The sequence below is a fragment of the Bufo bufo genome, chromosome 3 (genome assembly GCF_905171765.1).
Source record: "Bufo bufo chromosome 3, aBufBuf1.1, whole genome shotgun sequence".
Taxonomy (NCBI): Eukaryota; Metazoa; Chordata; class Amphibia; order Anura; family Bufonidae; genus Bufo; species Bufo bufo.
In genome coordinates, this window is record NC_053391.1 from 277,256,320 (window position 1) to 277,273,388 (window position 17,069).

The following is a 17,069-nucleotide window of genomic DNA, read 5'->3' on the forward strand; positions in this document are numbered from 1 at the left end:
GCACTTTGCACTATGTGGTGGTTGTCTATTTTTTTTATTTACTTACTAATTAAATTTTTTCTTTATTCCTCATTTCTTTTTAGTTTTTTTGTGCCCGTTACTTTACCCAATACCCCATGATTGTGTTCCACAGTGAAACTCATTATCTCTCCTGTTTTTGTAGCCACTGCTAGACTCCATTACATGTGCTCCACTGTGGAGCACATTTTCTGTGGTGGCACTGTAACCTACAGACCTTTAATAATGATTTCAGTGTTTCTGTTGGTTGGTGCCCGAATGCTGGAAGCCCTTATGCTCTGTTTGAATGACCCCTCTATTTTTTATGTATGTGTGTGCTGAGATGCCATAGTTATTAATAGTAGCATATTTCTATTGATAGGTAGGTTGGCTCTTGGTTCTCGTCAGGGTGGATTTGATTTGGGTTGGGATGGCTCACCCTCGAATTAACAAGGAATGGGTGCTCCCCCTAAAAAGATAACCCCAATCTTTAAAGGAGAATAAATTAGAAGAATTAGAGGGGCACACCTGCATCCGGAATTCACACAGAGCACTAACCAATGATGTTGCTAAATTATTTATTGGATATAACCATAAAAATAGGCGGTACCTCTATTAACAATAAAAATGACATAAAATACATACATTAGTAACTACTAAAATTGGTGTAACCGAACTAAGAAGTTAGTTATGTGCACAATAGTGATTGCCAACAGTCTTGTGAGTGACTGTTGGACCGTGGCCAATAGGTTTTGGGTAAATCTCCGGTTTTATTGCACTTGTGAAGTGCGTGGTTCCCCTTTATATCCGTGTTTTTTTTGCGACTGGTGTAAAAATTTCCAATGTAGCTGATGTTTTACAGATGAGTATAATTTCCTTTCGATTTGTTGAATATATATTCACGGCTATAGCATATTAATCTGCTACTACAAAATAGTCTATTCAAGCTAGGTTACTCACTGTTTAGAGCGATAAGGTTTCCAAGTGTTCGTACCTGGCGTGTTGCCCACGTGTTGCGGCACAGATAGTCTTACCTCCGATCTGCTCTTGAGGTGAGTGAACAAGCTCTTGCTCTTGCAAGGACTCTTGCTCTTTCCTATAAAAAATTCGGAAGCGCTTCAGAAATTCGCAGATGATCTGCAGGTTATAGAAACATAGAATGTGTCGGCAGATAAGAACCATTTGGCCCATCTAGTCTGCCCAATATACTAAATACTATGGATAGCCCCTGGCCCTATCTTATATGAAGGATGGCCTTATGCCTATCCCATGCATGCTTAAACTTCTCCACTGTATTTGCAGCTACCACTTCTGCAGGAAGGCTATTCATTCCATGCATCCACTACTCTCTCAGTAAAGTAATACTTCCTGATATTACTTTTAAACCTTTGCCCCTCTAATTTAAAACTATGTCCTCTTGTAGCAGTTTTTCTTCTTTTAAATATTCTCTCCTCTTTTACCTTGTTGATTCCCTTTATGTATTTAAAAGTTTCTATCATATCCCCTCTTTCTCGTCTTTCTTCCAAGCTATACATGTTAAGGTCCTTTAATCTTTCCTGGTAAGTTTTATCCTGCAATCCATGTACCAGTTTAGTAGCTCTTCTCTGAACTCTCTCCAAACTATCAATATCCTTCTGGAGATATGGTCTCCAGTACTGAGCACAATACTCCAAATGAGGTCTCACTAGTGCTCTGTAGAGCGGCATGAGCACCTTCCTCTTTCTACTGGTAATTCCTCTCCCTATACACCCAAGCATTCTGCTAGCATTTCCTGCTGCTCTATGACATTGTCTGCCTACCTTTAAGTCTTCTGAAATAATGACCCCTAAATCCCTTTCCTCAGATACTGAGGTTAGGACTGTATCACTGATTTTATATTCTGCTCTTGGGTTTTTACGTCCCAGGTGCATTATCGTGCACTTATCAACATTAAATTTTAGTTGCCAGATTTTTGACCATTCCTCTAGTTTTCCTAATCCTTTTCCATTTGGTGTATCCCTCCAGGAACATCAACCCTGTTACAAATCTTTGTGTCATCAGCAAAAAGACACACCTTACCATCGAGGCCTTCTGCAATTTCGCTGATAAAGATATTAAACAATATGGGTTCCAGAACAGATCCCTGAGGTACCCCACTGGTAACAAGACCTTGGTCTGAATATGCCCCATTGACTACAACCCTCTGTTGCCTGTCCCTCAGCCACTGTCTAATCCATTCAACAATATGGGAGTCCAAGCCCAAAGACTGCACTTTATTGATAAGCTTTCTATGTGGGACAGTATCAAAAGCCTTACTAAAGTCTAGATAAGCGATGTCTACTGCACCTCCTCCATCTATTATTTTAGTCACCCAATCAAAAAAAATCAATAAGATTAGTTTGACATGATCTCCCTGAAGTAAACCCATGCTGTTTTTCATCTTTCAATCCATGGGGTTTTAGATGTTCCACAATCCTCTCCTTAAGTATGGTTTCCATTAATTTCCCCACTATTGATGTCAGGCTTACTGGCCTATAGTTGCCTGATTCCTCCCTACTACCTTTCTTGTGAATGGGCACAACATTTGCTAATTTCCAATCTTCTGGGACGACTCCTGTTGCCAGTGATTGGTTAAATAAATCTCTTAATGGTATTGCTAGTTCACCGCTGAGCTCTTTTAATAGCTTTGGGTGTATCCCATCAGGCCCCTGTGACTTAGAACCTCTTCCTCTGTAAAGACACATGCATCAAAAGATTCATTAGTCTTCTTTCCTAACTGAGGTCCTTCTCCTTCATTTTCCTTTGTAAAAACTGAACAGAAATATGCATTGAGGCAGTCAGCTAGTTCTTTATCTTCTTCCATATACCTTCCTTCTTTTGTTTTTAATTTGGTAATTCCTTGTTTTAGTTTTTTTTTTTCATTTATGTATCTGAAGAATGCCTTCTCGCCTTTTTTCCCTGACTGAGCTAATTTCTCTTCTGCCTGTGCTTTGGAAGCTCTTATAACTTGTTTGGCCTCTCTCTGCCTAATCTTATAAATTTGTCTGTCATCCTCGTTTTTTTTAATTTTTTTATAATTCCTAAATGCTATCTTTTTGTTTTTAATGGTTTTAGCCACTTCTGCTGAGTACCACAGTGGTCTCTTCCTTTTTTTGCTTTTACTGACAAGCCTAATGCAATTTTCTGTTGCCTTCAATAGTGCCACTTTTAAGTAGTGCCATTTCTCCTGGACTCCAATGAAACTGTTCCAGTCTGATAGGGACTCGTATACCACTAATCTAATTTTAGAAAAGTCAGTTTTTCTAAAATCTAAAACTTTTGTTTTTGTGTGGTGTGACTCAGTCACTGTACTTATAGTAAACCACACTGACTGGTGATCACTAGATCCCAAGCTTTCCCCTACAGTAATATCAGATACCAAATTCCCATTTGTGAATACTAAATCTAAAATGGCCTCCTTCCGGGTTGGCTCCGCCACTACTTGCTGTAGAGATAATCCCAGTAGGGAATTTAGAATATCTGTACTCCTGGCAGAACTAGCTATTTTGGTTTTCCAGTTTACATCTGGAAGATTGAAGTCTCCCATAATGATAACTTCCCCCTTCAAAGTCATTTTAGCTATTTCCTCAACTAGTAGATCATCTAATTCTTTGACTTGGCTAGGTGGTCTATATATCACCCTTACACGAGTTACCTTATGATTATCAAGCTGCACGGTAACCCAAACTGACTCTAAATTGTTCTCGCTAACTTGTATCAAATTAGATTTTATGTTCTCTTTCACATACATTGCCACCCCTCCCTCTTCTTGCCTTCTCTGTCTTTCCTGTATAGAGAGAACCCTGGTATTGATAAATCCCAATCATTACTCTCCTTGAACCACGGCTCAGTAACAGCCACTACATCTATATTCTCAGATGCCATTATAGCCTCAAGTTCATTGATCTTATTCCCTAGACTGCGAGCATTTGTATACAAGACCCTGAGCTTGTCATTTCTTGACCTTTGTGCTACTGGCCTCTTCTGGCATTGTTCCGGGGGGCAGTTGGACTGCTGGATTATCACTCTTTTGCCCCCCTTTCCTAGTTGAAATGCTTCTTAGCAAATACCTGGAACTGTTCACCGAGGACATTCGTTCCTTTGATAGAAAGATGTACAGTTCTTTTCCATTCCAACAAGAGCTAACATGAGACACAAAGCCAAACCCTTGGTTCAGACACCATTCACCAAGCCATACATTGAATTCCTTAATGCGCATCTTCCTGTCATGCTGAAGGTTATGCACAGGCAAAACTGCAGAGAATGAAACAGTTGATGCAACCTCCCGTATATCCTTTCCAAGTGTGTGAAAAGCTTCTTTCACCTTTGAAACCTCATTGCAAGCCAGATCGTTTGTCCCAAGATGGAGAATAACATCCACTTCCCTTTCCTGCTTTGCTTGCCTAACAATATTAAGGATCCGTCATCTATCCCTGCTAGCGGTAGCACCAGGAAGACATCTCACAACACCATTCTCCTCAAACTTCACACCTCTTATGATGGAATCGCCCACCAACAGCTGCTTACTATCAATCCTCACCACCTCCTTTTTGTCTTTGGCTGCAGTCTTACATACTTTAGGCATGGGAAATGATGGTTTCTCACCCACTGTGCTTGAGCCATCCTCCATGTTGTTCTTGCACTCTGAAAGTGCTGCAAATAAATTATGGAGAGCCACAGACTGTGGGACATGCCTTCTATCTACAACTCTCAGTCTACCAGAACCTACAGTAACCCATCTTCCAAATTTAGGGGGCCTCCGTGGCAGTGGCATTGCAATGTTCTCAGCCTGAGTTTGTTTAGTGGTTAATTTAAAAATCTCATATTTCAAAAAGTTAATTTCCTGCTGCATTATGGAGAGCTGTCTACAGATCACACAGTATCCAAACCTCTGAAGAGTGGAACCTGAAATAAAAGCACAACAATTCCTGCACAGAACCAGGTCTGCCATTGTAAAGAGGGGAAAGATTTTAAACAAACAAATCTTACTTGTTTAGATTGTATCCACCTCCAGATTACCTCCTGAGTATCTCCTGAATATCTCCAATGCTCTTGTAGATCAGCTCTTGGTAAAGCAGTCTTGGAAAAGCAGCAAGCTATAATTAGCAAGCTAATACTGTGTGGGTATATATCCACACACTCCCACAAAGGCTCCTCCCCCAACAGCAAATTAACACCTTACTTGCCTATGCTAATTTGCAATCAGACAATAGAGATACTGTGTCTAGCAAATTCCTTACCTTTCTTGAAACACAGTGTCTGAGTATTCACCAGAAATACCACTGAAGTTCTGCTACAGTGGAAAAACTCTGTGTTAGACTAAGTTGGTCTCCTGAATATCTCCAATGCTCTTGTAGATCAGCTCTTGGTAAAGCAGTCTTGGAAAAGCAGCAAGCTATGTGCTGCGGTTTCTTCTTCCTTTGAGACCACTGAGGAAGGAGTCTTTGTTAACTCTGAAACGCGTCTGGTGTACACTAGTCTCAAAGGAAGAAGAAACCGCAGCACATAACCTGCGGATCATCTGCGAATTTCTGGAGCGCTTCCGAAACCTTATGGCTCTAAACAGTGAGTAACCTAGCTTGAATAGACTATGGTGTAGTAGCAGATGAATATGCTATAGCATTTAGTTTTTAGCTGAAAGTAATGGCTTTCTTCTGGCCACTCTGCCATAAAGTCCAACTCTATGGTGCGTAGGGCTTATTGTCGTCCTATGTACAGATACTCCAGTCTCTGCTGTGGAACTCTGCAGGGTAACCTTAGGTCTCTGTGCTGCCTCTCTGATTAATGCCCTCCTTGACCAGTCCGTGAGTTTTGGTGGGCAGCCGTCTCTTGGCAGGTTTGCTGTTGTGCCATGTTCTTTCCATTTGGTCATTAATAGATTTGATGGTGCTCTTGGGTATCATCAAAGATTTGGATATTTTTTATGACCTAACATCGTTGCTTACTTGTTTGGAGAGTTCCTTGGTCTTCATGGCAGTGTTTGGTTAGTGATGCCTCTTACTTAGGTGTTGCAGCCTCTGGGGCCCTTCAAAAAAGGTGTGTATATGTAATGACAGATCATATGACACTTAGATTGCACACAGGTGAACATCATTTCACTAATTTTGAAGGTAATTGGTTGCACCAGAGCTTTTTATGGGCTTTTCTATTTCTAAACAATAGTTTTATTTTATATATTTTTCTCAGTTCTGATCCATCACATAGAATTCAGATTAACAAAACATTGAACTTAAGGCTGTAATGTAACAAAATACAGAAAAAAGTCAAGGGGGTGAATACATTTGCAAGGCACTGTAGGTGTTTGGCACTTCTGGAGCATTGCTGGAGGAAGCAAGTTTGAGTTATAAGCCTGGGTTGTTTTTGTCTCTGTTTGGAGGCTTTGAGCCTAGGGGGCAATACTTCATCTAGTGCACTTCTGAAGGTTGTGCTGACTCCTTATAGTGTTCTTCAGCCAGTTCAGGAAAGAAGAGATTGTGGACAGAGATGACTGTAGAGAGTCTGTAAGTTTTGTTAGTGTCATTGGCATGTAGATTTCTCAATGTGTGAGAGGAGATAGTTGAATGGAGGTGTAACAGGGTGGTGAGTGTGGAGGAAAAGAGCACATAATAAAATGGACAGAGAGACCACTTAGAACTTAGTTATAGAAAAGGATGAAAGTGTTGAAGGGTGTTTTACATTACATACCTAGCTCTTGTCCTGTCTGTCTTACCTGCCAGGATTTATGACCTGGACAAAATGGCATCAATGTGATGGTAAGAGATTGAAAAGTATGGCAGGTAGTCGTAAAGCTCTGCGGTCTTACAGTATATTCTGGTTCAAGATACATAAAAAGAGATAATTTAAGAACAATTACAAAATTAAGACAAAAATGTGATTAATGGAACGAAAAGGGTCTGAAAAATATTCAACACATAATAAGGTAATAAGCCAACCCAATGAGAATCTTGAAAGAACTACAGGGCAAATACAGTCTTTCAGATTCATGTTCTTTTTATTATTTGCAATTTACCGGTAAATCTTTCTTCAACTCTTTGTTGGAATGTAAGGAAGTGCTGCTTGATAATTTAAGTTTTGATGACTTGCTTAAAGAGATTTTCTGAGATTTTCTTACTGATGACCTATGCTCAGGATAGGTTGTCAGTATCTGATCTGTGAGGGTCCAACACTCGGGACCCCCGCCGATCAGCTCAGCGATGCTCCTGTGAGCGCCTTCTCTCTGCGTTTCCTAGCCTGAGCGATGACACGGTCATGTCACATGGCCTATGAGCAGCTCAGCCCTATACAAGTGAATGGGGCTGAGTGCAATACCAAGCACAACCGCTAGGCTGTTAAACTGCGAGAAGGCAACTGATCAGCGGGGTAGCGAGGTGTCTGTCCCTCACCAATCAGATACTGATGACCCATCTAGAGGATAGGTCATCAGTAAAAAAAATAAAGTAAAATGGAAAACATTTTTTGGGGACTAGTCATGCAGATAATGAAGTCCAAAATAGATTAGGTAAGGGACTAACTAGAAATAATAGAAAATGTAAGTCAGAGAAGTGGATATTTTATGCTATATAAAAGTGCATATGTCGCTTATCACCTTCCATTAGAAGACTACATAGAAGGCTATAGACAGCAGTGCCCCGAATGTGGATTGTGTAGGACAGACATAATAGTGAAGTAGTGGTGTTCTCTGCAAGGTGGGATTGGCTTTTGAGTAAAGCTGGCCATACACTTGAGATAATATTCGGTCGCATTGCGGCCCATCAGTTGTCCATGGGATCGTTCATATGAACAGTTAGACCAATTAAACTGCCCAACTATAATATAAACAGACTCCCTGGTGCTTGAGAAGACCTATAACAGAACACTGAGACTAATTAGCTGTAAAAATATAAATTTTATTTTAATACATGTTAAAAAGCATTTAAATCGAGATGACAAACGTGTATATATATATATATGAAGTGCTGTACACCCCTGGGAGATACAAGTTATAGGTATTACATAAAGAGGAATGTGGAAAGAGGATACAAAGGTAAAACTACTGGATGGGCATCTAACCAAATAAAGTGCAAAGTGCCATGTAGATGATGTACAGAAATAACCCCCTATTAAACAACAGAGGTCGCATCCCTACACTGCCAAATAACTCACAAGTAGTGCATGATACAAAATGTATACAAATAATCACATACCGTTTGTAAGAATAATATCTCCACAGGAACACCGCACACCTCGACGTGCGTTTCGGTGGAAACCTTTCTCTGGGGGCACTGGTGCTTGAGCATAATTGCAAGTGATTGGCTGAATTCAGCTGATCATGCTATCAACAAGCAATTTCGGCTGATGAATGGCTGAAGTTTTCCAGCATGGCGGATTACATTTTCGCAGACAAGAGTCTGCCGTTAGCGATCATGAAGTCATTTGCGCTAGTTTTTCATTCCAGACTACTTTAAAGGGATCCTGTCACCATGTTATGACATATAAAACCCAATGTACCATAATGCTAGTTCCCAGCGATCGATCCATAATCTTCTCAGGACTAACCTGAGCCACATCTTACTTGTTTGATTTGAGAAGAGTCAAGCACCTCAGCTCCACCTAAGAAACGCCCCTATAGATAAGATCTCGCACATGCTCAATATTCATTTTGGGAAGAGCTCCTTTGCGTAAGTATTGCGAAGCGGATATTTGAGAATATTCCAGCTATTAGTGGCGTAATAGGGACATAAAAGGCAAGTGCGCGATTTCGGACGAGATTACAAGCAGTAAGGGCAAAAATAGGCTGTCAATCAAAGTTTAGGGTTCGGGAAATAGGCTATGATGGTGTGAGGGAAAAGAATGATTTATGCAAATGAGCCTAACGGCTGGAAAGGTTTATAGGGCGATAAAATGGGACAGGTTAGTCCTGAGAAGATTATGGATAGATCTCTGGGAACTATTAGGGTAACCAAGCATTAAGGTACATTCGGTTTTATATGTCAGAACATGGTGACAGGTTCCCTTTAATCTTGTGTGTATGGCCACCTTAAGAAAGAATGTAATAGCCTTGTTAGAGTTAATAACAATATAGTTTTAGGGAGGAGGGTGTGCTCCAATACTCGTGGGAAGGAAAAAGTAATTAATTTTATGGATGGCAGGGTGGAGAAGTAATGTGAATGGGGTGGAATAGTAAAACTGTATAATTTTGTATGGCCTTTTTTGAGAAAATACAAAAAATACTTAATGTTAGGTCAAATTGTAGTGTTATTTTATGATTTAAAACTCATGTACATATATGGTAAGATTAATCTACAAATGTATTGTCCTACAGAATAATGATAATGAGACAGCCCTGCACTGTGCTTCACAATATGGACACACTGAGGTGGTTCACGTTTTGCTGGAGGAATTGACTGATCCTACAATGCGAAATCACAAGATGGAGACACCACTTGATCTGGCAGCGCTTTATGGGCGTTTGGAAGTAGTGAAGCTCCTTCTGAATGCACACCCTAACTTACTGAGCTGCCACACACGGAAGCACACCCCTCTTCATCTGGCAGCTCGCAATGGGCACCGAGCCGTTGTCAGAGTATTGCTGGATGCATCTATGGATATCAACTATACGGTATTTTATCAGCCTATAAACAATAAAAATGCTTACATTGTAATTTTTTTGTCAGTAACATTGCTGTTAATTCTTTGTTTCTCCTCACAGACAGAAAAAGGAAGTGCATTACATGAAGCTGCTTTATTTGGGAAGGCTGATGTAGTTCAGATGCTTCTAGATGCAGGTTATTCATTTATATAGATTAATGATTTATTTGTACTGTACATAACTTTTTTTTTTCCTGACTGTTAAACATTTTATAGTTTTATGCACAGGCTTTAATGACATTAAAGTTCATGTGTTTATTCCATATAGTTAGGGTGAAATCACAGATTAAGTATATGCGTAAGAGGGAATGAAATGAACTATCACTGCACCACTAATGTGATCACAGATTATTGGAGATATAGGGTCCCTTCTTGATGTGTACTAATATCCTAGGTAAAGGACAGACTACATTATATTTGATTATAAATCCCATATTTACTCACTGTTCCCTTAATCGGGAAGTAGCCTGTAGAACTGATAAGTGGAGTCGGGAGATGTTTTTACCCTGCTCTTTACCTGTAGCTACATAGAAACATATAGAAACATAGAATGTGTCGGCAGATAAGAACCATTTGGCCCATCTAGTCTGCCCAATATATCTGAATACTATGGATAGCCCCTGGCCCTATCTTATATGAAGGATAGCCATATGCCTATCCCATGCACGCTTAAACCCCTTCACTGTATTTGCAGCTACCACTTCTGCAGGAAGGCTATTCCATGCATCCACGACTCTCTCAGTAAAGTAATACTTCCTTATATTACTTTTAAACCTTTGCCCCTCTAATTTAAAACTGTGTCCTCTTGTGGTAGTTTTTCTTCTTTTAAATATGCTCTCTTCCTTTACCGAGTTGATTCCCTTTATGTATTTAAAAGTTTCTATCATATCCCCTCTGTCTCTTCTTTCTTCCAAGCTATACATGTTAAGGTCCTTTAACCTTTCCTGGTAAGTTTTATCCTGCAATCCATGTACTAGTTTAGTAGCTCTTCTCTGAACTCTCTCTAGAGTATCTATATCCTTCTGGAGATATGGCCTCCAGTACTGCGCACAATAAGTGAGGTCTCACCAGTGTTCTGTACAGCGGCATAAGCACTTCACTCTTTCTACTGCTTATACCTCTCCCTATACATCCAAGCATTCTGCTGGCATTTCGTGCTGCCCTATTACATTGTCTTCCCACCTTTAAGTCTTCTGAAATAATTACTCCTAAATCCCTTTCCTCAGATACTGAGGTCAGGACTGTGTCAAATATTCTATATTCTGCCCTTGGGTTTTTACTCCCTAGGTGCATTATCTTGCACTTATCCACATTAAATTTCAGTTGCCAGAGTTCTGACCATTCTTCTAGTTTTCCTAAATCCTTTTCCATTTGGCGTTTCCCTCCAGGAACATCAACCCTGTTACATATCTTTGTGTCATCAGCAAAAAGACACACCTTCCCATCGAGGCCTTTTGCAATATCACTTATGAAGATATTAAACAAAATTGTTCCCAGTACAGATCCCTGTGGAACCCCACTGGTAACATGAGCTTGTTTTGAATGTTCTCCATTGACTACAACCCTCTGTTGTCTGTCACTCAGCCACTGCCTAATCCACTCAACAATATGGGAGTCCATGCTCAATGACTGCAGTTTATTGATAAGTCTTCTATGTGGGACAGTGTCAAAAGCCTTACTAAAATCTAGATATGCGATGTCTACTGCACCTCCACCGTCTATTATTTTAGTCACCCAGTCAAAAAAATCTATAAGATTTGTTTGACATGATCTCCCTGAAGTAAACCCATGTTGTTTTTCATCTTGCAATCCATGGGATTTTAGATGTTCCACAATCCTATCCTTTAATAGGGTTTCCATTAATTTGCCTACTATTGATGTCAGACTCACTGGTCTATAGTTGCTCGATTCCTCCCTACTACCTTTCTTGTGAATGGGCACGACATTTGCTAATTTCCAATCTTCTGGGACGACTCCTGTTACTAATGATTGGTTAAATAAATCTGTTAACGGTTTTGCCAGCTCACCACTAAGCTCTTTTAATAATTTTGGGTGTATCTCATCAGGCCCCTGTGACTTATTTGTCTTCACCTTAGACAGCAAACTTAGAACATCTTCCTCTGTAAAGATACATGCATCAAATGATTTATTAGTCATCCTTTCTAGTGGAGGTCCTTCTCCTTTTTCTTTTGTAAAAACTGAACAGAAGTATTCATTAAGGCAGTCAGCTAGCCCTTTATTCTCTTCTACATACCTTCCGTCCTTTGTTTTTAATTTAGTTATTCCTTGTTTTAATTTCCTTTTTTCATTTATATATCTGAAGAATGTCTTATCCCCTTTTTTCATAGACTGAGCTAGTTTTTCTTCTGCCTGCGCTTTAGAAGTTCTTATAACTTGCTTGGCCTCTCTCTGCCTAATCTTGTAGATTTCCTTATCTTCATTGCTCTGGTTTTTTTTATAATTACAAAATGCTAGCTTTTTATTTTTAATGATTTGGGCCACTTCTGCTGAGTACCACAGTGGTCTCTTCCTTTTTTTGCTTTTACTGACAAGTCTAATGCAATTTTCTATTGCCTTCAATAATGCACCTTTTAAGTAGTCCCATTTCTCCTGGACTCCATGTAATCCGTTCCAGTCTGATAAGGACTCATTTATGACTAATTTCATTTTTTAAAAGTCTGTTTTTCTAAAATCTAAAACTTTTGTTTTCTTGTGGTGGGACTCTTTCACAGTTCTTATATTAAACCACACTGACTGGTGATCACTAGATCCCAAGGTTTCGCCTACAATGACATCATATACCGAATCCCCATTTGTGAATACCAAATCCAAAATGGCCTCCCTCCGGGTTGGCTCCTCAACCACTTGTTGTAGAGATAACCCCAGTAGGGAATTTAGAATATCTGTACTCCTGGTAGAACTTGCTATTTTGGTTTTCCAGTTTATATCTTGAAGATTGAAATCTCCCATAATGATAACTTCTCCTTTCATTGTCATTTTAGCTATTTCTTCAACTAGTAGATCATCTAGTTCTTTAACTTGACCCCTGCCTAAAAGCGGAGCACCCGCCCAGAAAGGGGCGACCCCACTTAACGGTGGCTAAACCCTGGATTGGCCCTTGCCAGATCCTAAAGAAATCTTCAATAGGCTTCAAACAGCCAGTCCTGACGTGTTTCCCCAGTTGAATGTGTTAAGTGGTTCATTAGGAGACTCATATCAAAAAGATAGGTACATTTTTAGATAATGGCAACTTACATAGAATGGGCGCACCTGAGTATTGTGTGGTGTCAATATTTTTAGTCCTAAGATCTGGAAATTGGATATTGCCGCCAGTAATAGCAGTATTTCCGGTAGGTGACGCACTTCCGGTTTGGAAGACGCCGAAAAGCGGTCCACAAATTCAGCCATTGCAAAGAAGAGGTTAATGTGTAAATATTGATTGATTGAATTAATCAAATATAAAGCGAATCTACACTATAGCAGGCAGTTATAGTAAAGGGCTTGAGGTGAAGTATGGTGGAATGCATCGTGCTTTCCACCACGCTGAAAGCGCTTTCCGCGCATGTGTAATAGGAAAGACAGAGACAGGGGAAGAAAAAAGAGGGTTAATCACTGGGCCTTTCAAAGCGATGGTCCAGGGATAACTTCGCAGGGCGCCAAAGGTAGGGCAAAAACTATGTATGGTATGTTTATACCTGAGTTTTTGGAACTAATATACAGGGAGTGCAGAATTATTAGGCAAGTTGTATTTTTGAGGATTAATTTTATTATTGAACAACAACCATGTTCTCAATGAACCCAAAAAACTCATTAATATCAAAGCTGAATATTTTTGGAAGTAGTTTTTAGTTTGTTTTTAGTTTTAGCTATTTTAGGGGGATATCTGTGTGTGCAGGTGACTATTACTGTGCATAATTATTAGGCAACTTAACAAAAAACAAATATATACCCATTTCAATTATTTATTTTTACCAGTGAAACCAATATAACATCTCAACATTCACAAATATACATTTCTGACATTCAAAAACAAAACAAAAACAAATCAGTGACCAATATAGCCACCTTTCTTTGCAAGGACACTCAAAAGCCTGCCATCCATGGATTCTGTCAGTGTTTTGATCTGTTCACCATCAACATTGCGTGCAGCAGCAACCACAGCCTCCCAGACACTGTTCAGAGAGGTGTACTGTTTTCCCTCCTTGTAAATCTCACATTTGATGATGGACCACAGGTTCTCAATGGGGTTCAGATCAGGTGAACAAGGAGGCCATGTCATTAGATTTTCTTCTTTTATACCCTTTCTTGCCAGCCACGCTGTGGAGTACTTGGACGCGTGTGATGGAGCATTGTCCTGCATGAAAATCATGTTTTTCTTGAAGGATGCAGACTTCTTCCTGTACCACTGCTTGAAGAAGGTGTCTTCCAGAAACTGGCAGTAGACTGGGAGTTGAGCTTGACTCCATCCTCAACCCGAAAAGGCCCCACAAGCTCATCTTTGATGATACCAGCCCAAACCAGTACTCCACCTCCACCTTGCTGGCGTCTGAGTCGGACTGGAGCTCTCTGCCCTTTACCAATCCAGCCACGGGCCCATCCATCTGGCCCATCAAGACTCACTCTCATTTCATCAGTCCATAAAACCTTAGAAAAATCAGTCTTGAGATATTTTTTGGCCCAGTCTTGACGTTTCAGCTTGTGTGTCTTGTTCAGTGGTGGTCGTCTTTCAGCCTTTCTTACCTTGGCCATGTCTCTGAGTATTGCACACCTTGTGCTTTTGGGCACTCCAGTGATGTTGCAGCTCTGAAATATGGCCAAACTGGTGGCAAGTGGCATCTTGGCAGCTGCACGCTTGACTTTTCTCAGTTCATGGGCAGTTATTTTGCGCCTTGGTTTTTCCACATGCTTCTTGCGACCCTGTTGACTATTTTGAATGAAACGCTTGATTGTTCGATGATCACGCTTCAGAAGCTTTGCAATTTTAAGAGTGCTGCATCCCTCTGCAAGAAATCTCACTATTTTTGACTTTTCTGAGCCTGTCAAGTCCTTCTTTTGACCCATTTTGCCAAAGGAAAGGAAGTTGCCTAATAATTATGCACACCTAATATAGGGTGTTGATGTCATTAGACCACACCCCTTCTCATTACAGAGATGCACATCACCTAATATGCTTTATTGGTAGTAGGCTTTCGAGCCTATACAGCTTGGAGTAAGACAACATGCATAAAGAGGATGATGTGGTCAAAATACTCATTTGCCTAATAATTCTGCACGCAGTGTATATATATATATATATATATATATATATATATATATATATATATATATATTGAAAAGTTATTAAGTACGATGGTAGAACACAGAAAGGCAGGCTGCCAGTGGTCTCGACCCACCCTGATGCCCTCAAGGTGGGTGATTGGGAAGAAGACAGTGGGGTAGCGTGGAGACGCTAAAAAGGACCACAGAAAGGCGCCAAAATCCCTAGTATTTAGGGTTATGATGTATATAACCGAAGAAAAAATTTGAAACTTGAGTTATTTGATACACCTAAATGGGGTGGCGATATTTTCACACTCACGATTGTTGTGATTCTCACGGTAAATTCGTATATGGTATGCAGTTAAGCAGATATGGTATAAGGTAAATGTAAAATATTATACAAATATAAAATCAAGGTATAAAATCAAATCAAAATTTTAGTGACTCACTTCACCCAGGAGGGTAATGTGGGATAAAGCACATAACACCCACATCACACCTCCTGCGCCTGGATCGCCAGTAGAGTCTCACGGATGAACAATGATCACTCAGGAATTCTTGTTCATTCTTTAAGTTCTTTTATTCCAAAGCCAGGGTGGGGGAGTGAGCAGCTCGGTGCGTTTCGGGGCCTCTTAATGGGTCCCCTTCATCAGGAGCATGTCGTAATAGGAAAGAGGCGGGGATGGCAGCGCTAAGTGAGTGGAACGCATACTTGGTGCATACTGCGTTCCATTAAGCCGGAGGCAGTCTCCAATTGGTGTGTCAGCCCACATTTAGCTATAGGGAAAGAGACACTTTCAAAGTGCCAGCAATATCAGTACACATGAGCAAACATAGATACATAAGGAGAACTTCACAAAGATATTAAGGACCATGATTGGATGAACATAATTTAATCGATATACAAACCTTCATAAGAGAAAGAAGAATGAAAAATGCATAAATTCATATAATTCCAACCATGTTTAGCTACACGATTGCCTAGAGAAAAAGGGGTATAAGGAATTACTGATAGTTATAATAAACCCAAAAGTGTCAGAAATTAATGACTCAAATGGGATCCCTAAAGATATAATTGTGTATAATATTAACCATTCATGCTTAGATAGAGTAACAGGTAATCTAACTATACACAGAAGAATAGGTACCGTGTTCTAATGAATAAATATGTATATACCGGGGACGGTATAAGTGAAATTAAAGAAAGCAACCAAATGAAATCTGTTCATTTAGGCCCATTAGGCTCAAGGTCTTAAGACAGTGAATCCACTGGGCCTCCTTACACAAGATCCTCTTGTCTAGATATCCACCCTGGTGAGATCTACGCACCAACTTAAAATTTAAGGGACTTATAATTCCCATCATGATGTTCAAGAACGTGGTGAGCTATGGATTTATCCCTACGATTATTGATATCCCCAATATGGTCTCCAACTATTCGTCTCAACTCTCGTTTTGTTTTCCTGACCTAGTTAAGAGGACATTGACCGGTACATAGATACAGTTTGCAAAATCCCTCATGGAATACTTTTTTCCAGCGGAGATACTAGTAAACTCCGTGGACTAAAGTATCAGGGGTCAACATATACAGTTACTCCCACATTTGAAGGTCCCATATGGTTTGCTATTCAGCCATGTGCCTTCATTTTATGGTCTCTGATAATGATTATGTACCAATCTATCTCTAATTGATCTTCCTCTCCTATATGTGATTAATGGTTTAGAGGGAATGAAATTCCTTATGTCAGGGTCCAAGAGGAGAATACTCCAGTGTCTTCTTAGGAAACTCAAAACTATTTGATTCTGTGCGTCATACGTGCCAATAATCCTCAGTGTATTACTGCCCTGGTTCGAACGTTTGCGGTAAGTAGGGAATGTCTGTCTCTTCTGAGGGAGTAATTATACGCTTCTTTCAAAAACTCAATGGGGTATCCTCTCTGGGAGAACCTATCACACATATCCCTTGCCTGAGATCTAAAGGATTCAGTTGATGGACAATTTCTTCTGATGCGTAAGTATTGTCCCTTGGGAATACCCTCTTGTAAGGCCATTGGATAGTAACTGTCCCATCTTAATAAGCTATTTGTAGCTATGGGTTTTCGGTAAGTTTCTTCGTGTAACTCATCATTCGTTTTTGTTACACGAATATCAAGGAATGCAATGCTATC

General features: G+C 40.0%; 1 protein-coding gene across 1 annotated transcript in view; it reads left to right on the forward strand.

Moving 5' to 3' along the window:
• The window catches only part of ANKS1A (ankyrin repeat and sterile alpha motif domain containing 1A), a 913,309-nt gene that overhangs the window by 176,349 nt on the left and 719,891 nt on the right, over positions 1–17,069 (forward strand). The window contains 2 exon segments of the mRNA XM_040424152.1: positions 9,317–9,613; positions 9,704–9,779. Of these exon segments, the coding sequence (XP_040280086.1) occupies positions 9,317–9,613; positions 9,704–9,779 (373 nt within the window).